The following is a 24,499-nucleotide window of genomic DNA, read 5'->3' as shown; positions in this document are numbered from 1 at the left end:
TCCCTCTTCTTAAATGTACATGCTGGTAGTATTTTATGAATGTGATTTTGCACCTGGAGATTTAATTTTGCGTTATGATCCAGTATTGTTTTTAAAAGCTGGNTTTTTTTTTTTTTTTTTTCTTTTTATCGCCCCCTAGTGTATACTGCCAGTGTAGGCCTTGAACTTTAACTTTCTGAAGTAACTAACAGCTATAGATCAGTATTCTGTTAATAAAGCTGTTTGAATTCATAACACTCGTGAGGTATGCATGTGCAGGGTATTTTACAGATTCTTAAATCTGAGTTTCTTCATGCGACTTAGTCTTCTTGGCAAACAAATCCTGTTTGTTTTTATTAATACCTGTTTTGTGGGAAACAACTTTGATTTGCTTAAAATCTTAGCTTTACAGGTATTGAAAGCGCAGACCTAACATTAGGAATTTGTTTAGGATTCCTTCCGAACGTTGACAACATTTGAACATTCAATAGAAATGAAAGCATTTATTTAAGAGATGATAGGGAATTAAGAGATACTATAAAAGAGGATTTAAATTAAAGTCTCATTTTTGAAAGAATATAACTTGTTTGTTTTTGTTTTTTTCCCTCTTTAAAAACTGAATATATGAGAAAGCTTATGTGAAAAAAATGTATTTGAGCAATTTAAAGTAGCATGATTTAGTGTATCAGAGCTATCCTTCACTTTTATCATTGCACTTTCAAGAACAGACATGACTGAATTGTTTGAGTTTTTTATTTTGTTTTTGATGTTGGTGGGTTTTTGGGTGGTGCTTGTTTTCCTACCTATAAAACAGTGATCAATAAGCCTATTTGGTCTGATTTCTACTCACTCACCCCCACCCCTTGCTATTTTTTCTGAATAACTGTGTGTGGGTGTGTGTGTGGTTGTCAAAGCTTGTTTAAAAAAAAAAGTGAAAGGAGGAATATTTGGGAGAAAACTTTGCCCTTCAGCGTTTTATTTGAAAATACCATGGATGTGTTTTGATCTCATCAAACTTGGTAATTATTGTTTTACTGAAGAACTATTTTAGATATTGTAGTGCCAGTATCCTTAATGGATTTATGGTCAACTAATCTTGCATAGCAAACAGATTGTTAAAACACAGTTGATATGTTTATTCCAGAACAAATGGACATTGCTTTGCTATCATTGAGGAAGATGAACATGGAGAACCTACACTTGCTTCTGGCTGCATGAAGTATGAAGGTTCAGACTTTCAGTGCAAGGTACAAATGAGGTTTCATTAAAATGGAAATATATGTGGAGATTGTCTACGGAAACTGCATAAGCAGTTTAAATTTGTATAGCTTATGACTTGCCCTCATAAAATTTTGCATGTTGTCCTTTACCACTGTGAATGATGGCTTGCTGATGACAGATCAAATACCTGGACCTCCACTTAACTATGCTCTTTCAATTTCAGGCTCAAAAATTAAATATTTACATGAGTATATACTCCAGGGAAAGAAAAAAGAAGTAGCAAGAGATATTCCCTGCAAAGTTAGTGATATATTAGAACCAACTTTAATAATAGTGATAGTTCTTGTTGAAGTTTTCAGTTTTCATAGGAAGATCTTCCCAGAATACAGCATTTCCTAAGTGCTAAATGAACATCTGCATGCTGAAGATCTGTGGTCAGAAACTATTTTAAAGGCTTTCAAATATTGACCAAAATACATACTTTTAAAGGGAAACATTCACCATAGTGCTGCCATCCCTTGTAAATATTTGCGGAAGTTGAGCTAACTACGTGGATCATTTAGAGTCAGATGTTGGGCAAGGAGCTTGGAAGGCAGTATATGACGGTGAGATGGGCATGAGTAGAGGAGTGTCCTTTAGGAGTACAGAGATGAGTGGTGTGAGGACACCTGAATCAATGCAGGGAAGAGCTGGATTTAAGTAAACACAGCAACGGAGTGTCCCAGTTAGACTGGGAAGGAGCTGAAAGCTCTGAAGAGAATGGGACAGGAGTGGATACTGATATAAAAGACTCATGATGGTGTTTGACTAAAGACTGCTGTAGAATCCTGGGTTGTTGCACCTCATGATTTCTCTGCAAGTGTTTGTAAACCACTGACAAACTGAATTGATACAACACAGAGGACATCAACCATTTACTGTCACTAGCCATTTCCTTAGTTGAAGAGAACTTTGTAGCTTGATTTGTATAGCTTATGTATTTTAACTTGAAATTTCTTGTTTTTGTTAGTTTGAGAGGTAAGCACTAATTTTATGTGTTCCCCTCTCAGATGTAGGAGTCTTTTTTTTTTTTTTTTTTTTTTCTCCTTTCTAAATGAATTCCCTATCATTGCCTGGGATTAAGTTGCTTTTTAATTAAACTGGTATATTAATTGCCTTTAGAACTCCTTTATCCGTTTCAAAGGTTAGAATTGAAATGGTTAATAGAGCCAGGAAATGATGAGAAGAGGGGGATATAGTGTTAGCTGGGCAACTGAATATTGCCCAGGTAGAAGACTAGATTTTGCTCTTTACTTTGTCATAGTGTTCATTAAACAAAACTTAGAGGTAGCCAACAGTTATGTGCTGTCTTTCTCTCTTTGCTTCCCCAAATGTTTTCACTATTTTTGATGCTCAAGTTTAACTCTTTAGGATTTGAGTTTTCCATATAATGTAGCTCTTGGTAGCACTACATTCTGGAAGCACTGTTGACTTCAGTTGCAGCTATGAATGTCTAGTGCTATTGTAAATTACATTTGGAGTCATGGTGACCTTCTGAAATAGTTTTGATTTTTGTATTTACATTAGTCTTTGCTCACCCTCAGACTAATTTTCATGCCTCTCCCTCTTTTTTTTGTTGTTCTGAAGATGATTTTGAAGCAAACAGTATTTTTATGATGAATGCTGTAGAAAAGCTTCTAAAGGGATTGGCATTGCTATCTTAAGAGCAGTATTTATATAATATATAGTAAGCTACTTCTGGCCATACTTAAAAATTTTTCTAGATGTGAAGTAGCTGCTTAAGTAGGAACTGCCTGTTTCTATGCATTTTATTAAAAAAAAACAAAAACAAAAAACTTCTGTAAGAAGTAAAAAATGAGAACATAAAATGCAGCCGAAAGATTGGCTTATGCTTGTGAAGATACGTCTCATGCGTTCAACAGTGAGGCCAAATTGCTTTTTAAATAAAATTACCTAAACATTTGTCTCTGTGTTGTATCAGTACCGTTTCTAGTCCCCTTCTTAGCTAATCACTTCAGAATCTGAATGTTTGTTCTATTTTCCATCTGTAGGATTCACCAAAAGCCCAGCTRCGTCGGACTATTGAGTGCTGTCGGACTGACTTCTGCAATCAGGATTTACAGCCAACGTTACCCCCAGTTGATAGTACGGGTAAACAGCTAAACAACTAGATGTTCATACTGCCAGGAATGCTTTGTGGGTTCTGTTGTTCCTGATCAGCTGAGGAAAATAAGGAGAAGGCATAAACTGATCTTTTCAGTTTATGAAAACTTACTATCTCATTTGGTATCAAGCTCTGTACTTAACTTCATAGTAAACATCTCAATTTAATCTTTAAAAATACATTTCATCAAGTCTTGTGCATTTCCAGTTCTCCTTTCCTGTCACTTACAAGTTAAACTTTTTCTCCATCAGTCACTCACAGTCACTAAGAGGAGACTCTCTCCTCTTAGGCCAGTCCCTCATATCAAAAAGATATGTTTTTGATATTACTTTTTTTTTTATGAAATTACTTTGCATTTTATTATCTACCAGCACAGAAACTTTCTTACCTATTGGGCTGCTTTATCGTAAGCAAATGGTAGCAAGAAGTTCAGAGTAATGTTCTCTATAGGTCTGCCCTGCTGCCATTAAAGCAAGCTAAAACTTACTTTTGTCAACTATGCATGCATACATATGTACATCCGTACCCAGTACTGATGATGATAATAGGGGAAACAAAAAGCAGTGCTTCGAAAGTTTAAAGGAACTTAATTTTCTTTACCACTTTCTGGCAAGGTGTATGATCTGGAAAGATCTGTAGAATTGTCACGTTTTGTGGAAATGTGTTTATATAACTACTGTGCAATCCCAAAATATACAGTATATGAAAATGTCATTCATAAATTATATTTATGCTAGATGTTTAATTAAAAGGCAGTACTTTAGGTTTTGGGGTTTTGTTTTTGTTTTTTTTAACAGATGGACTTTTTGATGGCAGCATTCGTTGGATGGCAGTGTTGATTTCTATGGCAGTCTGCATAATTGTCATGATCATCTTGTTCAGTTGTTTTTGTTACAAGTAAGGAAAGCACTACTTTAGTTGGTTTCCCAAATGAAAGTAAACAGAATAGTTACTTCATAAATGTACTCAGTCATATGTGTTTCTAATAAAAATACATTGAAGTTGAAACTATCCTTTCAGATTTCTGTGGATACTGGTTTGTAGTGTTAGGTAAAAATGATGAAATTCTCAAAGCACAGAATTTCAGTGAACTTGATCTTTTACTTTAGCTGCAAATAACTATTTCCAGTTTTATAAACTGTGTATAATTTTGATTCTGTAGCATCCAGTAAACAGGAGTATCTTAATACAAGGGTTCTTGTTTTTGCATATTTGGATCTTAAATCTCTGCTGTTGTTTATATTCACCCTGTTTCTGAGGCTTACCGTCGTATAATGCTTTAGTAAACCTTTAACAACAAGAATGTTTTCTAAGTTTTTTTTTCCTGTTATGTTTAAAACTAACAGTTGACCTGCATTAAGAATGCTTCCAGCTGAGCTATGGCAATTTATGGTGGCACAGACTAAAAGACTGTAATTGTTTGTCTGCTCCAAACCTCTGCTGGAGCTTGTCATCATTCTAGCAGCTCAGCAGAAATGAGCATGTGTCTGCCTCAACTGCCATGGTTCAAGGTTTAATCTCTTCATTTAAACAAAAACCAGTGATACTTTTAAGCATGTAACACTGGAGTGTGAGCTGAGTATTAAAAATGCTGTTTATGCACTTGACTCATAAATTGATGTCTCTACACAAGTATAACAACTGCTTTATATTGAAAATGACTTGAATTTCTGCAAAAAAATGATAATACATTAAAATCTAGATTTTTAAGAAAACTTGTGCTTTCTAGCTCGCTCTTCTAGCTCTGTTTATTATATATTTCAAAAGGAAGTATTTTAGAGATCAGCTTACTTCCTCTTCTCTTTCTCAGGCATTACTGTAAATGGGTAGCAAAGAGACGCTGTTATAATCGTGACCTGGAACAAGATGAAGCATTTATTCCAGCTGGGGAGTCATTAAAAGACCTTATTGACCAGTCACAGAGTTCTGGCAGTGGATCAGGACTACCGTTGTTGGTAAAACGTGAACTAAAATTTTCTTCACTGAACTTCTCTGCATTAGTACAAAGTTTTGGTTTTGTATCTGATGCCTAGAACAAAGCAGTTTGTTTATACTGTATATAGATTGTTTTTAAAGGCAATTACTGTGAAAGATATTGTACAAACTAAAAATGTACAGAAGTCCATCTTCAGATAAATCAAGTGCGAAAATAGATTCTCTGTTCAGAAATGTGACTTCAGCTAAACATAAAAGCTAGATCCTACAGACATTAAGATAAAAATACAATGATGAGTAATACAAATATACAATTGAGCAGCTCAAAGATTTTCATTTCCACTATTGATAAATTTGCACTTTATGTGCGAAGTTCATATTTTTTGGTTAAACCTTTCTTTTAATACTCGCATTAAAGAGTATTACTATGAGACTGTAAGTATTAAGATTATATGAGCAAAAGATTAAGCAATGAGACAGATGACTGTAAATATGTATAAATTAGAAACAAATAGAATGCAACAGAATGCAATCTAATTTAAATTAGAAACCAAGCTGATTTAATCCTTTGGGTTTTTTTTTAATACCATTCTCCCTGGAAGCAACAATAGTGAGTTTGAAATGGGAATAGCAGGAAAATAATCTAAAACAAGCTTTTCAAATAGGACCACTCTCAAAACAATAGAGGTTTTGTCTGACAGGTGGCTTGCCCAGATTTGAGATTAATTGCTGGATTTTCTGTCCTTACCCACTTCACTTTTTTTTTCCTCCCATCACCCACAGGTTCAGCGCACTATTGCCAAACAAATTCAGATGGTGAGACAAGTTGGGAAAGGACGATATGGTGAGGTGTGGATGGGCAAATGGAGGGGCGAAAAAGTTGCAGTCAAAGTGTTTTTTACCACGGAAGAAGCCAGCTGGTTCCGAGAAACAGAAATATACCAAACTGTTCTAATGCGTCATGAAAACATCCTCGGTAAGGAAGGAGTACTTTGAGTACTGAATATGCTTGTTTCAGGTTGAAAGAGCAGGAGGGGAATATGGCTTCTTTAATGGACTGTTGGATACTAATGTTATACAAAAGGTAGAATCTTGCTTTTCTTGGTTGGAAATGTGTGTCTGCCATCTCTTTGCTGGAAGACTGGAATGACAACCTGATGTTGAAATATGAGCTTTTACGTTACTGGTTTTCATTAGGGGAAGAGATACCTTTTGAATGCTGTCTGAGAGAATATAACTTTTAAGAATTCATACCAAGTAAGTTGCATTAAGAATTTATGTGCAAATACATTCTGACTTTGGCTATATGTTTGATAGGTTTTATAGCTGCAGACATTAAGGGCACTGGCTCCTGGACCCAGCTTTACCTGATTACAGATTATCATGAAAATGGATCATTGTATGATTTTTTGAAATGCACTACACTAGACAACAGGGCTCTCCTCAAACTGGCCTATTCTGCTGCATGTGGTCTGTGCCATCTACACACAGAAATTTATGGGACACAAGGCAAGCCTGCTATTGCACACAGGGACCTAAAGAGTAAAAACATCTTGATAAAGAAAAATGGAACCTGCTGTATTGCTGACTTAGGCCTTGCAGTCAAGTTCAACAGGTAAATGGACAAAACCAGTCTGTAATGGAATACTGTGCATATATATATTTATGTATATAAATAAAGATTAACATATATTTTTTTAAAAGTGTGTGTGTGTGTATATATATATTATTTTTTGTAAGTTCCCAGATGTCCAATTGAAAAGGGCATGCCAGCTCAGTTGGTTGCATGCATCAGGTTTTTTTCTGTTTTGAAAGTGAAATGCAGTTTGTTCTTTTGAATGCTAGTAAATATCAAAGTTGTTCTTCAAGGCTGTCAAGCAGAGAAGGAGGAGAGACTTCTCTTGTGGGAAGTAGAAGTAGTAATTCAAAACTTTATAGAGGAAAATAAGAGGAGACTAATTGATGTTCAACATTTTCAATATTCACAACTTTTTGAATTGCTAACGTAATTTCATTGTAAATTCTTTCTCTTAGAAAATATGAGCAGTATCAAAGAAGTTGAAGATCAATTGCAAAAATAATACTTTAAAATGTATTCGGTTATACTATTATAACGTGTTTTTAATTTCAAAAGGGCCAGAGTTGCCTATTGCTACAATAGAGCCTGAAAGAAAGCATAAACCTTTGGAAGTTATTTGCATTTGAGCTGTTGCCAAATATACTCAGCTTTGTAGTGTGTTTTTTTTTTTTTTTTAATTCAGTTTATTCATATGTGTTTTTCTTTGTCTTGCAATAGAATTAGAGAATTGTCAAGTGTAATATTCATGATCATTTTGCTATATAATCTTTTTCTGAGAGGTATGATGTATGGCAAGTGTAGTATTGAAAGGAAATATAAGAAAGAAATTTAATTTGTAATTGTGGGCTTTGCAGTGTAATGATTGCATCATGCACTATTTCATAACATGTTTTGTAATATTCCATAATTTATTTACTTCTTAATATTTGCATATAGTGATACAAATGAAGTTGATGTTCCCTTGAACACTAGAGTGGGAACAAAACGTTACATGGCTCCGGAAGTCCTAGATGAAAGCCTAAATAAAAATCACTTCCAACCATACATCATGGCTGACATCTACAGTTTTGGGCTGATCATCTGGGAAATGGCTCGGCGCTGTGTCACAGGAGGTAGACTTTTAAATATTCTGTTTAAAATCTGCCAGGCCCCTGTCCAGCTTTAACAATACTTACTTTTCCAGGAAATAATGTAACAAATTTAATCCTACTGTCAACAGATTTGCTGCCTTTAGAAGCAGTATTAGCAATCCATGGGCAGAACGCAGATTTGGATATGAAACAGACTAGAGGATACCGAATTCTGTGTTCCGTATCAAAATCAAAGGAACTGCAAGGAACTGTAGCTTTTAGGCTTAGTGTTCCTAACCATTAGTAACTGTCTGATTGTTGAATTGAAATTTTAGTTTTTTCACTCGGTATGAGTGTGATGGGTTTTACTTGATACAGTGAGAAAATTGAGTTAATTTCTATTCCTAACTAAGGAAATCTGAGTGCAGATAGATGATCTGTTTTTTAGTTTTATTATGATGCTTGATCTTTCTCTAGGTATTGTTGAAGAGTATCAATTGCCATACTATGACATGGTGCCAAATGATCCATCCTATGAGGATATGAGAGAAGTGGTGTGTGTCAAACGCCTACGTCCAGTGGTATCCAATAGATGGAATAGTGATGAAGTAAGTAGACTGAGGGGAAAAATGAGTTCACCTCATCCATGATTATTTAGTTTAGAAACGTCAAAACATTATAAAACATGGAACACATTCAGACAGTCTGATATTTTGAAACCTCACAGCAACAATAAAAAAAATATTTGAGATCAGCTCAGAATATCTTATATATATACACACACAGAGAGAGAGAGAGATCTTAAGCAGCCTTGAAGTTTATGAATACTGCTGTAAATGGAATCACCTATTTTGGAGAATAGAGTGCTTTTTAGGATTTTGATTGGTGCTAAAACTCTGCATGCTGTTTTTATTAGTTTTATTAATCTTGATATATCTAGCATATTGTTTTGCTGCATGATGCATTTTATGGAACATGTAGTGATTTCTTTGTGTTAGTAGACCCTTAGGAGAGTAGACAGGATCTTTCAGTAGCCTTGTTTTTTTTTGTTGTTGTTGTGTTGTTTTTGTTGGACCAATATCTTCTGATCAGTAACCTACTGTTCAAAAGAATTTTGCGTAAGGTATTACATTCTGTTGTTCCCTTGTCCTTAGTTTGGACAGTATACCTGGAGTGCACTTGGCCCTGGAATACTTTTTTTGTTCTGTGGTATGTCATGTTATTCTGCTAGGCCTATTTCCTTTATTTTATTTTATTTTGTTTTCTCCTAGTATGTTCCCAAGTAATCCTCCTTATGTGAAACACCATTATTTATGCTGCGATATAACAAAAATAAAAATGTGTTTTTAAAGGGACACTGCTTAAACTGAATAAATGAGACTTAACTGTTTCACCTAGCAAGGTAGATATGTCATACCTTTTCTGCCCCAAATCCTTGAATTCTTTTTTTTATATATTGTTTCTTGACTGCTGAGGGAAATTTAGTCAAATTTTCCTTCCTTTTTGGTGAGAAAGTGATCTACATATTTTTTTTCTGCCATATGTGGATTTTTTTTCTTCCTTTTTGCTACCATTTTGATGTAGCTCCACTCTCGAATTGTAGCAATGCACCTTTGTAACTAAAGGAACAGTTTGGTTAGTTCCACGTACTACAATACTAGGAAGTGGAGGGAGGAGAAAGAAGACTTGTGTTAGGTTGTTTTTAATTCATATATTTATAATAGTTTTTAACAGTAATTTTACTGAAAAACTAAGTTTCACCTTTGGACTTAGTTCTTGAATTTGGACACAATGGTGAACCAAAACTATACACCTCTTGGAACTGTTAGTTGTTACAGTGTTGTTCTTTTTTTTTTGTTTGTTTGTTTGTTTGTTTTTCAGTGTTTAAGAGCAATATTGAAATTAATGTCTGAATGCTGGGCCCATAATCCTGCCTCAAGACTTACTGCCTTGAGAATCAAGAAGACACTTGCCAAGATGGTGGAATCACAAGATGTAAAAATTTGACATAGTACACTGACACTGGGGAGCAAAGCTGGACTCCTAAAACTTTTCACTCACATGGGTGAGATCTAAGTGGGAAGAAGAAGCAACTGAGATTCAGTTTTTTTTTCTCACCACAGTTCTACAGGCTGCTAATTAAATCTTTCAGTACTTCATAGACTGTGATGCTGAGAGCCTCTGTACACTACATGCTACATATATGGACAGCCTTGTTGAAGTACCCGTTTCATTTTTGTCTGAGCTGCATTGAGACTTCATTCATACTTAGTGAGTCTCCAGTAAAACTCTGGGTACTGAATTGAATGTTCAGATTACTGTGCTTTCTGTGAAAGCCTAACAAGCTAAATGGATTCAACAGAGATGGAGAATATAAGCTTTTTTGCCTTCTACCTGATAAAACCTAGTCAATTCATACCAAGTTTTTGTGAAACGGCCTGTAGGTTATGGATATGTTTGCGATACAGCGCAGTTTAACAGTTCCTTATGCCTTTATGTGTGTGCCAGGATTATTTTGCTGCCATTTGGGATAGATAAGAAACCATTTAAATGAACAAATTTCTGTGGTCAGGGCTCAGAGTATTTCGTGACTTCACTATCACAGAATTTGCTACAGAATTTATTCCTCACCATGAAGTTATCCTCCAAAATCTCAGTTTTAATTTTATTTCTATCCCTGTTTTGGTTGCAGAGAGAACTGCAAAAATGTGAACCAGTTATAAACCAATGCCTACCTGAGTCTGTAAAGAGCTTGAAACAATATCTCTTAGAGGTATAAACTGCCTTGGTCATCTTGCTCACAGTCTAGTGGGCTCCATAATCACACAACTATAAAATCTGGCATGTTTTTCAAAATGCCACGTGCAACCAGCATTTTTGCTCTATAATACTTCATATATTAACAGAGAGACCAGTGATGTTCTGTTTTGCCTTTTCACTTTATTTGGACTTACTTGTAGGTGCCTGTCATGCTCTGAACTTTTTCTGTACAGGAAGGAATTAGCTGTAGGAACATGTTTTCTCACCAGTTGACAAAACCAGGAAGAAGATAAGGCTTGAGAACAAGTCTAATTTACAGATACAAAAGGGGGAAAGCAAGAAGCGCAGGCTGGGCATAGAAGATTAGACAATACAGTAAAGGTCAAGACCTGGAGAACTGAGTATGTGAACTGTTGAAGATAGGATCCGTGATGTGCAGAAGACTCTGAGCTGGATTGCCCTTATATAAATACAGAAGGTCACATCTATGAGCTGCTTAGAGGACAGTTATAAAATCCAAGATCTGTGGAAAAGGTAAATCAGTGATTATTTTTAATTAGTTAGGCACATTTGGGAGGAATGGCATTGAAAGATATTTCATGAAGATACAGTAAGTTAACATAATTGCAAAATTTGGTCCTATTGTGCCAGCTATTTTGGCATGCACAGAAAACTATTTCTCTCCTTTTCTTCACCGATCCAGACAAGTCAATTTAAAAAGCCAGAACCCCTCCGTGAGTTACTGTAGGGCAGACTTAGTGATATGCAACTCCTTTGCCACTTGTAGTTTGAAGTCAGAAAATAGTACCACAACTCAAGTTGAAACTTCAAATGCATGAACCATCTGAAGAGTGAACACACAGTATTGGAACCATTAAACCTATTTGATAATTTAAGTGCCTATGACTTTGTACTGTAAACCTTGTTCTAGATAACTTTAAAAAGGGAAGTTATTTATACAGTGTGTTTTGTGCTTTATTAAAGAAACATCTAGTCCTAGATACATGTGTACAATTAGATACATGTGCACACACATGCCATAGTTGAGATTTGAAGAAAAAAGTTAGGAATAATATTAAAATTGATTAAAAATGTTAAGACTTCAGATTGATTTATGTCAGATTATTTGCTGTTTTAAAATATGTACATGGAGATTGTTTTGTGTTTAATTTTCCCTTGAAAATACAACTGATAAAAAAAAAAAAAAAAAGTAATGCAGAACTAATGTGATTTATGGACAACTACACTGTCCTAACATCTTTTTTTCTTTTTAATTCTGTAGTTCACATAATGTAAATGGTCAGGCAAAAGATTGCAGTATTTTTATTTTCTATTGTGTTGTACAGACTTTATTTAACAGTGCTGCATATTTTATAGAAAACTAGCTATTTCAAGGGACATTTCTTTTTTAAAAAAAATAAAGTCATTACTTTTGTTCAGTAGTGCCTTTAAGTATTAATATGTGTTCTGGCTGAACAGTTAAGTATCAACTATGATTTTAACTTATTTGCAAGCAGCAAGGGATAAATGATATTGTGACATATTTCTTATGATAAAGGGCTTTTTAAAAGAGGGTTTCTCCGTCCGTTGCCAAGAAATGTACAAGATCGAAACTGTTAATCATGTCTTTACATGTAATCTTTGCACAGGTAGCTGGAAAATATTTGGTATGAGCCAAAAAATATATAGAAAAAGAGTAAGGGATAAGCTTTTTTCTTTAGAACTTTTGTCAGTAGGAAGAAAAATGTTTGTGTTAGGTACCCTGGTAACTTAAACTTTCAGAACATGGAGGCGTATTTAATTTAATCCATTCCTATTTAGAATACTTTTTATTTCTAGCAGAAATTACTACAGCATTATTAGCTGTAAATTTGTTTGACATTTTGATTTTTTTTGTTGTTCTTTCTGCTAATTTTTCTCAAGTCTTCAGGATGTCATTGGTGGCAGTAAAAAGAAAGAAGTATGACTTTCCATGGTTTTTAATTATTCATGTATTTTCTCCTCTATTGTTCAGGCATTTGCAAGGCAATAGGATGGTGATCTTTGGTAGACATCTTAAGACCTGAATTGATTTACACATTCACTTTAACTGAAGAAGTAAGCTGGCTGCTGTAAAGAATATCTGTGATGTTTGTGAGAAAAGTCTTTTAGGCATGAGCTAAACCTTCACTTTTCAGAACTTTGCTTTTCAATTGCTAGATTCATACCCAAAGATATGATGCACATGCAGTTTTCATTGACTTGAACAAGAGGTGCTGGATGGATAATATTACTTGTTTCCTTAATATTCCAGAAAAACCTAATCGCTAAAGACCTGGCTGTATAAAGCACTTGAGCAAATACCTAATTCCGTGCAAAGTAATTCGCAGTTTGGAGCCTGTGTGTATGTATATACTGATACTTTAGCAATCATTTGGCAGAAAAAAAACAAAAACTTTAAGCCAGTCCGTTAGTTATGATATAATTAAGCATGGTCAGTGCTTAAGCAGCATTGTTGCTTCATGCTGTATGGTAGAATTCATAAGCCTTTGGGGGAGAAGGGCTAGAATTCTTCTATTGTTCTGTGATTCTCTCATTGTCTTGGTCTAAATTAGTTTAAGCATTTTTCATCTAAAAAATCTCCCAAGCAACCCTGACAAACAGTGGGTTTGGGGGTTTTGTGGGATTTTTAATCATGTGGCGTTTATCTTGGAAGTATCAAGAACTATGCCTTGGAAGCTCTTAAGTCACATGGAGCTTTTTTATTTAACCTACTCCATTTGATTTCTGTTAGTTGGAAATCACTGAAATAAATGAGTGACAGAGCACTGGAGCAGGTTGCCCAGAGGGGTTGTGGAGTCTCCTTCTCTGGAGATCTTCAAGGCCTGCCTGGATGCAACCCTGTCTACCATGCTCTAGGTGACCCCGCTTGAGCAGGGAGGTTGGACTAGATGATCTCCAGAGGCCCTTCCAACCTCAGCCATTCTGTGATTCTGTAATACTGACTGTTGCATTCATTGAAAGAAAAGTTTTTTGTGTTCCTGATTAAATTTTAAATTCTGCAAGAAACATGAAATTCCAACAGAAAAATGCAAACTTATATTTTGAGTTCTGCTGTCTTGCTTAGCTTTGAATTTTTCTTTTAGAAATAGGTATCTGGAACAAAAAATTCTGAGCAAGTTACACAGCTGCCACAAATTTGCTTTCAAGGTAAACATTTTTGAAGTATCAAGCATTATGAATTTTAGGAAACTATTTTTCCAAAACTGCCTCTCTTTTTCTGTGATAGTTTTCTAAATTAGACTATTTTGAAGTATTGAAGAAAATGTTAAATGGATTCATAGTAGTCTAGAATCAAATTTTAGATCTTCATGTAAATAACCGTTTAAATGTGCTGTGAAATGAATCCTTTGGATACAGATCATCTGATCTGTCTCACAGACTGTATTTTAACAGTCTAAAAATATTTGAAAAGCAAAAAACATAAGTTAAAAAGCCTTCTTYGGTTATTACAGTTGTTTTTAAAGGGGAGTTATGCTTGCATTCTGTCAAATGCTAGAATGATATAGTACTTCCTCATTCTTCTGACCGTGCCTCTGAAGAAGTCAAAAATATTATCCTGTTCCCCGCTATCTTTATCCCAGATAGGGATGATGTTTAAAAATGAGTTACAATGCTGCATGATACAGTGYTTTATGGAGCCATGGTGTCTTAGCCTTGGGTTGGTATAGCAGAAGTGGAGGGCAGATTATTCTTAAATTGTTGAACAAATCTCATGTAATTGTTTCCTTGTAATGTTTTATCTTTAAACACAATTATAGAAGCCCACATTGTGTAGTGACATTTGTGCTCTGACTTACCATGCCCGAAATGAAATGTACTATATTGTATACAAGAAGAATAACGTTGTAGTTAACATAGAGAAGATGTAAATAAAATATGAAAGGGTGGAACAAGGAGAATGATCACACTCTTTACGTGTGCTATATGCCAGAAGTGTAGAATACTCCTTTAAAAATGTAAMACTAATGTATTTTGTACAGCATCTGCTTTAAAAGGTGCCTTATTGAGTTTACCATGAATTGCTTTGTTCTGTACACAGTTTGTCCAATGTATCATTTTTAAGTAAATAACCTTATTTTAGTACACATTAGTAATGTGTTTTGTATTACTAAGATATTGTCTTAAAAATGTAATGATTTAGAAATTATAATACCATAACTAAATATTTCCCTTCTTTTCAAAACTTCATGCTTTTTTTTTCAAAACATGTGAATAAGTTGTTCTTGATCACTTCTGTTACTTAATGGTCTTCAGAATCATTTGATGCTCTATATTTCAGATAATGTTCTTGCTTTAATGTTGGGCATAATAGTAAAACCAGCAGTTTAAAAAAAAAAAAAATCTGGGGGAATTTATAGTGAAAGCAGAAGCAAGTCAAACTTGAATAAACTTGTTTTTTTGAACATGTGCAAGTCCACCACATGTTCGTGATGGGAGTCAAACTGATCATGCATGATTTTGTACAACATTCATTCTTTCGATGTAGTGATACTCAAATCATGAGATTGAGATGGTATAATTAATTGGTTACAAAATTGGGCAAGTTCTTCTGTGTAGCCTGCTGAGTTCATTCTGCTTTATAAATTACATAAAAGAAGAGTAATCAGGGGGCTATCTTGTCTGGGAATACACAAGTCTATGAAATCTCAGAATGTGTTTTCTCATTGCAGAAATGCTACTACCAGCTACTACACTCCATAGAATTGACTTTTAGTTTGCAAGAAGAAAAAAGTGAGATCAGTTTCTACTCCTTTTTTGTCTATGTAAAGGTATGTCTTGGTCAGGAGTAATCTTTGCTTTGAAGATAGCTGTTTACAGTAGCTAGAAAGATTTGATATCCAAGCATCATATTAGCACTGTATTATAAAGACAGTTATAACACTTTTTTTTCCCTGTAGAATCAAGTGATAAATTCTTACCTTAAAGTTCCAGAAAGTACAGTGGAAGACACAACTTTTAGTTATATACCATTCCTCCTGAATACATAAGAGCAAGAGCTTACRCTGCATGAATTTTTATCATGGTTGTGGCTATTGCATAGTTTATATAGAGTAACTTCCTTGATCATGACTAGAGTGCAAACTGCAGGTTTTTTTGTTGTCATTAGAGCATAGCATAATGAAAATACTGTGAGCAAATGAAACTTTCATACCAGTCTCAATTTTGACCAAGCATTTAATTTTTTTCTTAATGTTGCTCCTTGATGTGCCCACAAGGTGGTGCCATATCCTAAAGATAGGAAGATCCTTTTGGGACCGTTACGGTGGTGGAGTGATAACTGAAAATAAGTTCTATTGCCCGCTAATAGTAAATATCAAACTGTTAGAGTTTAGGTATGAATATTTTTGATGTTTATATAAAATCTTTTCACTGATAAGATTGCATCAATATTTAAGAACTGGAAAACATTTGCATCATTATAAAATCTGTAGTCATATCCACTAATGTCTCTAAAAAATCCCACAGGTATGTTTGATGTGCATGCCAGAAAACACACAGAATAATTGGAGAAATGAATCGCAAGCTTTTTTAAAATGATTTGCAGAGGTCTCATTAATTTCATAAGTAATTTGATATGGTTCCTTTCTTTCTACCTTTTTCCTCACCTCTTTCCAAAATCCTAATTCGGTCTTTCACTAATGTAAATATAATAAGTCTTTCAATACCAGCTGTGAGGCTGATTTATGAGAGGAGCAGTACTGTGCATGGACCACCATGGGCTTCAGATACTGGCTTGATGTGGATACGTGAAATGAGTTCACATAAATCTAACTGCAAAATTCTAGGCGCTGACAATCTATCAAAAGTAAAATTACTGAAATACAATAGGTATGTATATTTTCAGTGATGTAAGGAGATCATTTTAATAATGGAAAAAAAAGACTTCAATATAAAAAATATAAAGCACTATAAAATAAAGCAGTTAAAGTTTCAGTAAGAAAGTGATGTACTTTTTTTTTTTAATCTTTTTGTAAAACTTAAGAGGTTTGATTTGGAAATCCAGAAACTTGAGCTATCATCACTATTTTTTGGCAGTTACCAGATTTTGTGGAAGTATCAAGCAAAGCTGGAAGGTTCGGGGTTTTCGTATGTATGTTTTTTGTTTTTGTTTTTTTTAAGATGATGCTCAGTTTAGGAGTCTTTGCATTGCCTGTCTTCTAACTTACAGGAAAGAGCTCTCAATCCTAAATTGAAGAAGAGAATTCTCAGAAGTGAGCATATATATTTCTGTGGCTATTGGTGCTTGGCTGAAACTGCCATCAGGTGTGCTATTTTAATTGGTCCAGTATGAGTTAGACTGAAGCAACCTAGATATTATTACAGATAACTCACACTTTCTAATGACTGTTGTCAGCTTCAGTTTGTTTTTTGTTTGAAAATCACCCCTATCTAATCCACTGAGCTCACAAATGGCTACAGTTTAAATTTTTTCAATTAGTCCACATTTATCATCTTTAAAAAAAAAAAAGGAAAAATCATACTTTAACCTCTCTATAGAGAGTTTTTACGTGCTATTAGCAATGTTGCATTTAATCTGACAAATACTGACTGCTAATTCTGTGACAGCTTTCTCTTTKCTTCAGGTCCTAATCCAGACTTCACTGTCTTCTCGTTAAAATGTTTTTCTCTAGACTATTGCATAAAAATGCAGGTCACAGTGTTGGAAGTGATTTGTACCAGCAGTCAAATGGCATACTTTGGGAGGTAGCTTAAATGGAAGTTTATTAAGAATGATATACTCATTTATTAAACAGTAGCTTTATCATTTTCTTTCTCTTGCCACTTGAGAAGGAAGTCAGGCTACTTGGCTCACGCAGCCAATAGAAGGTTTTAACTTGTATCTTTCAGTAATTTTTTTACTTCATAGTCCGAAAATGATTGTGTTCAAGTTAAGTTAGTGTGTCTTCTTTGTACATGCAGGTGGCTAAGTTGAGTACATATTTGAAAAATACAAACAGGAGAATATCTTTATATTAACATTGTGTTCATTCTGAGGTTGATGACTTCTGAACTTGTCTGGCTTATTCACCAACAAAAATAAGATTCTGGTAAGTCCAAGGATGCCAAAACTTTAAAAGTTCTGTCTGGGTGAATGATCAGCAATCACATCTCTAGACCTTTCTCTGTTGCTTGCTTTCTACTCCCTACCATGTCTCTTTCTGAATAGCCCCATGGCTCTCACTCTAGTTGAAGCTTTCTGTCAAAGTTTTATAAACAAATGAAATGTATTTTTTTTTTAAAAAAAAAAAGCCCTTTATGTGCTTAATTTCAGAACCTAGCTAAGTAGATGCTGAATTAGTGTACACAAAGTCTAAATGTAGACTAATTCATCTTAACAATGTTATGTTACTATTAAACTTGGCAGTTCAATTGAAGTACAGCACAGGCCCAGAAGGAAAAGGCTCTGCAAATACTTGCAGAGATTTATCTCTTATGATGTTCTGTTATGTACAGACTGAAATGTTGAATTGGAATGAATTGTAGAAGTTCCCAGGAGAGTCTGAGGACAGAGAGCAAAGAGATAAAATTGTCCTGACTTCCTGACTTGGAGCTACTTCTTACACACTCTTTAAGAGCTGATATATATTCATTCATAATTTTTTTCCCCTGGCAGTAGTGTGTATATTTGCCATGAAGAAGATACTTTTGTAAGGGGAAAAAGAGAAATGATTTGTGTTACAGTTGAAAAAGAAGGTCTCACAAAGCAGTTTCTTTAATTGGGTAAAATTTGCCCAGTGAAAGGATTTGGGAATGTGTGTACTGATAGACTTGGAGTCCAAACCATTAGCTTATCACAAAAAGAAAATCCCATTGCTGCTCATAAGCAAATAATCAAAAGCCAAACACTTCAGAAAAGAAGCAAGAAGACAAATCTAGGATAGTGCTATGTTTAAACACATGCAATAAGATTGAATGCATCACAGATGAAGCACTAGGTCCATTGCATCTATGGAAGTGTGTCATTAAAATAAACTTTCAGTATTCAAGTTTTAAATATTAGGAATCCACCCATTGTTGTCCCAGGTGGGCTCCGTTTCACTACAGAGCCCTGCAGCAATTCAAAGCATACTCTCTCCCCCTTCTCCATCTCTGCCATAGCAAAAGTAGTCATGGTATTTCCATTTGGTGTTTTCCTCTGACTACTTGAGAGAGTTCTTTTGTACCCACGGCTAAAAGAGAGTTGTCCCAGTGCTGGTCCTGAACTAAACTCCACAGAGATGACAAACAAGTAGACACCTTTATGTGGTGCTTTGAAGTAGCCGTGTTCAGGAAAATAGCTATTTCCGTAATTGAGATATGTTTCATTAAACCTCAGAGTTTTTCCTTTGTCGTTTCCTTCTGAGAATCCCACATGGAACGCCACCAGTGAATCTGAAATGAGAGGGTTAAGGAACACTGTTTTAGCAAAGAGCACTCTTCTCTCCCCGGTGTTACCAAAGTCGGAGACAGGATAAAGCTCACAGGTATGATCTCTGCATTCTCCTCTGTAGAGAGCCTGGGTTCCTTGGGAAAACCTGAATGAGCCACTTCTGAAGTTTTGAAAGCATGTCTGCTCAGTTCCATGAAGTGGCATGACGTAAGAGCTAAGGCACTGAACTGGGAGTCGGATCTGACTGTCCTAACTGACCTTGGTGAGGCAATTTGTTTTGCTTCTCCTCTCCTTTTCTACTTTCTCTGTATGCACATTGTAAAACCTGTGGGAAAGATACTCTCCTTGTTCTTCTGTAGCATCTCTTTTTACAGAGCTACTATAAAATAATTGCTAGTGCTTTTTTTTTTTTTTCCTGTTGTTACCTGGGTTAGAACAAGCTGCAAAGTCATTCAGCCCTCTATCATCAGTGAGATAGCTATCCCTATTCTCATCTCATAATGTGTGTTAGTCAATAAAAAATCAAGCAGTCTGATCTGAGAGTTGCATCTCCTATATTGTGCTGTCATAAAAATCCTTTCCTAGTTTGTAAAGAGCATCTAATTACATCCAAATAAAACTTGACAGTAAATGTCATGACAAGCAAGTATAGACTTGTCACTGCTTCTTGAAAGGAGAATATCTGAATCAAATATTTAAGTAGAGTTCAAGGCAATTTTTTATAAGTTTTCCCAAACAATGTAAGGTGTAAGTCTGAGACCATGAAGAAAAAAGTAGAATTTTTGTTTCTGTCCTAAATAATAAATTAATCTGAAATATATTTTCTACTTATTCAGTCTAACTACAGCTTTGTAGCATGGTTGCCTAAAAGAGCTGACTTTTGCTTTATATTATATGTTCATAACAAGGGCTACAATAGTATAAAACAATGCTGAAGCAGTAGCAACTGTAACTGTAACAGGGCTTATGGCCCTGTGTTTACAGGAGAAGGCRGCCGATCACAGTGAAGTATAAGCTGAAAACTTGTCTCTGAAGATTACCTGAGAGAGAATGTGCAATCTAGTCAGTGCAGATTATCACAGTTAATGTATGTGTTAATATTAGGAAGGATTTGGTGCTTTGAATACACTCCTTCCAGACTCAGGTAACAAAGGAGAAAAAAGCAAAACCAGGAAGCCCAGCATTCCCTGTGAGCTTCAAAAGAGAAAACTTTCATTACATTAACATGAGCATTTACAAACAAAATATGGCTTCTAAACACGTAAAGTTGAATTAGTTCAAGGGCCATTCCCTAGCAGCTATAATGGATGTAACTTTATTGGCTTCAAGCAAAGTGAACCAGTGTATCAACTTTATTCTTACTTGAACTGTTTGTTTAGATGGAGGGGGAGAATGTAAACAATGTCAAAACTTCTCCCTCCAGTATCCCACAGAACAATACTCAGGTCCCACAATTTATATGCTGTGTGGGGCACAACACTTGCAACAGAGCCCCACAAAAAATCTAGACCTGCACACAAACAAGTAAAAGAGAAGAACCTACCTTTTTCCAAAAGTTCTGTCTGTACTGTATTTCTTCTGCTTAGTGTCTGCATATTTTCTCTGTGCTTCTCAGACTTTTTTTTGTCTTTTTGCTTGTCCTGAGCTTTCTGTTGCCTTCTCACTTTTCTGGTCAGCATGGACTGAATCTTTGTAATATCCAGACTTATATTTGAGGCAACTAATTCTTCGTTGCTTCCAAACAGTTTTTTAAAAATCAGCAGATGCTCCTCCAGGTTCTGCTTGATGGTTGCTAAATCTGCTGAGAGAGTTTCTACAGAAATGTTGAGTGGCTCTACTACATTTACTATTGTATGGTTGCAGCAAAGATTAATGTCAGCTCTTGATTCATGCCTCTTGATTGCCAGGCTCAGATGTTTGATATCATTCTTCAGAGACATGATATCATTATATCCTGAGCTATCCAAGGAGTCATCTTTGGCAGCCTCATAGTTAGGTTCCATATGTTCCATGTTGCCATGTTGACCATTAGCTTCATCCAGAGCAGTAGATGTTTGTGTTTCCTCTTCAGGATGCTTAGGAGATGTATGAGCATCATGRTTATTCTGTAGACCTCTCTCCAAGAAGTGAAATCTCTTGGCAAGGGATTCTAAAGTCACATTTTGTTCTTGGAGTTTTTCTGCAGTGTGTCTGAGAGATTCTTGCAGCTGAACTACTGATGATATTAGGGTACTAGGATCTTCTTCAAACAAGGTTTCCATGAGCTCTTCTCCCAATAAAGCCTCCAGCACTGCTTCATGCCGCATTGCATCTTCCAAAAGAGAGCTGAAAGAACTATTGAGATACTTGATGTGTCTATGAATTTCTTCATCTTTCTTTTTCAAGAAGTCGACATCTTCTGAAAAAGCCTTAACCTGTGACTGAAGCTGTCTGTTTTCTTCTTGACGGAGATTAAGGGACTGATAGATAGATGGAAAAGCTGAGGAGAGTTCTTCTATTTCGTTCCTCAAGAGATCCTTGAAAACTGACTCTAAGTGTTTCATATCTGTTAAGTTTGATTCTGTGCCTTCAAGGGAATAAGTGATATTCTTTAAATCCTCCTCCAGTAAATCAGCATCAGAAGGTATTTTCTGGCAGTTGCAGTCATCCATGTACCTCAACAGATCTGAATAGTTTTCTCGAAGATTTGAGAGAGTGTAGTTGAGCTCAGATATCTGCCTTTCCACTGCTGCTTTGTTTTCTTCAATAATAAGTGATTTCTCCATTAAAGCTATTGTAAGATCTTCTGGCCTATACTTTGAGATATTTCTTTTTAGTTCCTTAAACCATCTTTCTAAAACCACAATATTTTGAAAGGCCACATCTGATTCCATGTAAAGTTCTTTAAGCTGCTTTGCATGCCCTGCCAGAATGTCATTTATTTGTCTGATGCTTGACTGGATAGTTTCATCTTTGGGACCATGATGTGAGAAGAGTTCTGTTAAATTTCTTCTCAAAGCCTCAAATTTACTTTCAAAATTGTTTTGCTCTTGTTTCATGTTTGTTATACTGTTGTTCAAAACTAAGAAATGGGAATGCTGTATCTTGTGATATTTTTTGAGCTTTGTGTCAGTATCTGCCTTGATCATGGTGAGATTATGGTGAATATTAGCCTGCTGCATTTGCAATTGATTATCTATATCCCTTTTCACCTGATCAACTTTCATAATGTTTTCTTGAACTTTAGATTCAAATTTAGTTCCCAGCTCCTGGAACTCTTTCTTAGGCACAGTGCTTTCATGGAATCGCTCAATACTTTTCTTGTTGGCTTCCACAGCGTGGGACAGGTTTCTTACCATGCTGGAGAGGTTCTGTAAGCTTCTGTTGAAGCTTGCCCACATTGGATTAAAATGTTTCCTTAGAAAATTCTCCAAGTGGGGAAATAGAATTTGCTGCAGAAGCCTTTCCTGTAACTCTGTTAACAGAGAAAGTTAAACTTAATTTTAGAATGAATTCAAATTTAATTTTTCTTTAAGTTCCACTTTCAGAAAGCATCTTAATCTGGTCGAGGTCAGCCAAGAAAGCATTTTTCCTGTAGTGACTGCCACCTTATTCTCTAGAATGTGAGAACGTACTAAATCTTTACAATTGCAAAAGTAACCCAATTTTAATTTAAGACTAATGCAAAGCAAGTTGAGTCTGCAGACAACCTGGAGATAAATTGACTATGCAGTTTAGTTTAGAAGAGTAATATACTTGGACAGCAGTTTCATAACTGGCCACTTTCACAAGAGTTCCTAGCTAGCCTGCCCTTGTTCATTTTACAGTTTTATAGTTTTTTCTCCTGATGCTTTCTACCATGAGCCTTGCACTTCACAAAGTTTTACAGTGTGCTAAAATCTGAATATTCCAGCCAGTACTAAATAACTTCAAAAGTGCAGTGACTTATTCATAGTTCATGTGAATTATAATATGATATGATTTTTAACTTTAATATTAGAACTGAGTGCATTGAAGTCTAGTGAGAACTGAGCCTATTTGCAGACTGATAATTCTGTGCCAGTTGTCTTACCTGATTTACTCTGGTTCACTTCTAACGCTATGCTTGTACCGTTRTTTTCAAATACTCTTTGCAAGTCACCTAAGTTGCTGACTGCTTGATGAATATCATTTTGAAGATCGTCCAGTAACGCCTCATGATTTTGAATGACTTCCAGCATTTCTCTTGAATCCACTGATGCTGCCACTAATTGCAAAATTAAAAAAAAAAGTCATGCAGCAGAGTGCAGCAGCCAGGCAACAGGTACTTCTAAAAGCTCTACAAGCTCTGAGAACACCAGTATACTTCTTGCTCTGATAATTTTGCAGTGACATTTAGGGGTCTGTTGATTTATAGCAGCTTAAGTTCTAGTTCCTTTGCAAAGATCTTTTATTTTCACTGGTGAAGACAAATATTAATATATTCAAATATTAGCAAAAGAACTTAAGCCATGCTAGTCATGATATCAATAAAATGCTTTTGAGTTGAAACCTCTACGCACTGTAGAAGTGTTCTGGAATAATGACTGCTTTCAAGTGGATTGATTGAAAGAACAGCAAAGTTTATCAACCCAGAATGAAAGAGCAGTTAAGGTGTTTCTCTGAGTGTTCACAAGCATGGGGTTTAAGTGTCATAGCTGACTCTCTCGAAGGGCCCTTTAACTGATGTTACTCTAAATAAGTACCTGGTAACTTGAGCTGCAGAATTTAAAGAGTATGCTGAGAGCTGCAGAAACTGGTATAGCCTAACTGTGCCATCCTGGGGACCTCATACCCTCCACAGTTACCTTTGACCTTTCAATCTAATGTTTTTGTAAACTGAAATACTGTAAAGCAACTGCTTATTCATTCAGTGCTGAAAGCATAATGTGAGAGAAGACTCTCTCAGGGTTGTAATACTACCCTAAAGCCAGTTGCTAGAAGATACTTAATAGCCACAAGCTACACCCTTTCCCAGGGGGTAAAGAAAGGTCTTTTTTTGAATGAGCATCCAAAGTATCCAGATTGACAGGACAGACTGCCTAAGATACGAATCTATAGCACTTCATAATAACTTTCTCAAAGCTCCTGTGTAGCTACAAAGATAGCATTTAGAAAGAACTATTTTTCTGGTGAGACTCTTGAGCATGGCTTGCTTTCCTTTGAATCCACTTTAACTCTGTCCTACAAACACCCATACTGTTGAAAGATTTAATGCTCTGTACCAGCTAGTACTCTTGCTAGGTGGTATTTATGACCAGCCTGCTTACCCTTTTGAACCCTTTGGCTACTTTGTCTAGAGCATTCATGGAATATTATAATGAAAGCCCTCGTTAACGCCAACAAATGAAATATAGTTGTATAGAGTTGTATAGAAGGGT

At 35.5% G+C, this 24,499-nt stretch overlaps 2 protein-coding genes across 7 annotated transcripts in view; one reads left to right on the top strand and one right to left on the bottom strand.

Annotated features, from left to right (window-relative positions):
• The window catches only part of BMPR1A (bone morphogenetic protein receptor type 1A), a 40,565-nt gene extending 25,730 nt beyond the window's left edge, over nt 1–14,835 (top strand). For 5 of the 6 annotated variants that reach the window (XM_085323706.1, XM_085323709.1, XM_085323707.1 and 2 more), the window contains 9 exons: nt 1,124–1,226; nt 3,252–3,351; nt 4,162–4,261; nt 5,175–5,319; nt 6,083–6,275; nt 6,617–6,914; nt 7,815–7,990; nt 8,426–8,556; nt 9,830–14,835. In XM_085323706.1, the coding sequence (XP_085179832.1) occupies nt 1,124–1,226; nt 3,252–3,351; nt 4,162–4,261; nt 5,175–5,319; nt 6,083–6,275; nt 6,617–6,914; nt 7,815–7,990; nt 8,426–8,556; nt 9,830–9,955 (1,372 nt within the window). In that variant the 3' untranslated portion in view covers nt 9,956–14,835. The remainder of the gene's footprint in view (nt 1–1,123; nt 1,227–3,251; nt 3,352–4,161; nt 4,262–5,174; nt 5,320–6,082; nt 6,276–6,616; nt 6,915–7,814; nt 7,991–8,425; nt 8,557–9,829) is intronic. The other variant, XM_085323711.1, reaches the window with a different exon arrangement.
• A 2,621-nt stretch (nt 14,836–17,456) lies between these two features.
• The window catches only part of MMRN2 (multimerin 2), a 21,744-nt gene continuing 14,701 nt past the window's right edge, over nt 17,457–24,499 (bottom strand). The window contains exons 5-7 of the mRNA XM_085323689.1: nt 23,173–23,346; nt 20,665–22,575; nt 17,457–19,123 (exon numbers count right to left, since the gene is read on the bottom strand). Of these exons, the coding sequence (XP_085179815.1) occupies nt 18,735–19,123; nt 20,665–22,575; nt 23,173–23,346 (2,474 nt within the window). The 3' untranslated portion in view covers nt 17,457–18,734. The remainder of the gene's footprint in view (nt 19,124–20,664; nt 22,576–23,172; nt 23,347–24,499) is intronic.

The sequence above is a fragment of the Rhea americana genome, unplaced genomic scaffold (assembly GCF_003343005.1).
Source record: "Rhea americana isolate MKP2758 unplaced genomic scaffold, rheAme1 scaffold_86, whole genome shotgun sequence".
NCBI classification, from domain to species: domain Eukaryota; kingdom Metazoa; phylum Chordata; class Aves; order Rheiformes; family Rheidae; genus Rhea; species Rhea americana.
This window is presented reverse-complemented; position numbering and strand designations above follow the sequence as displayed.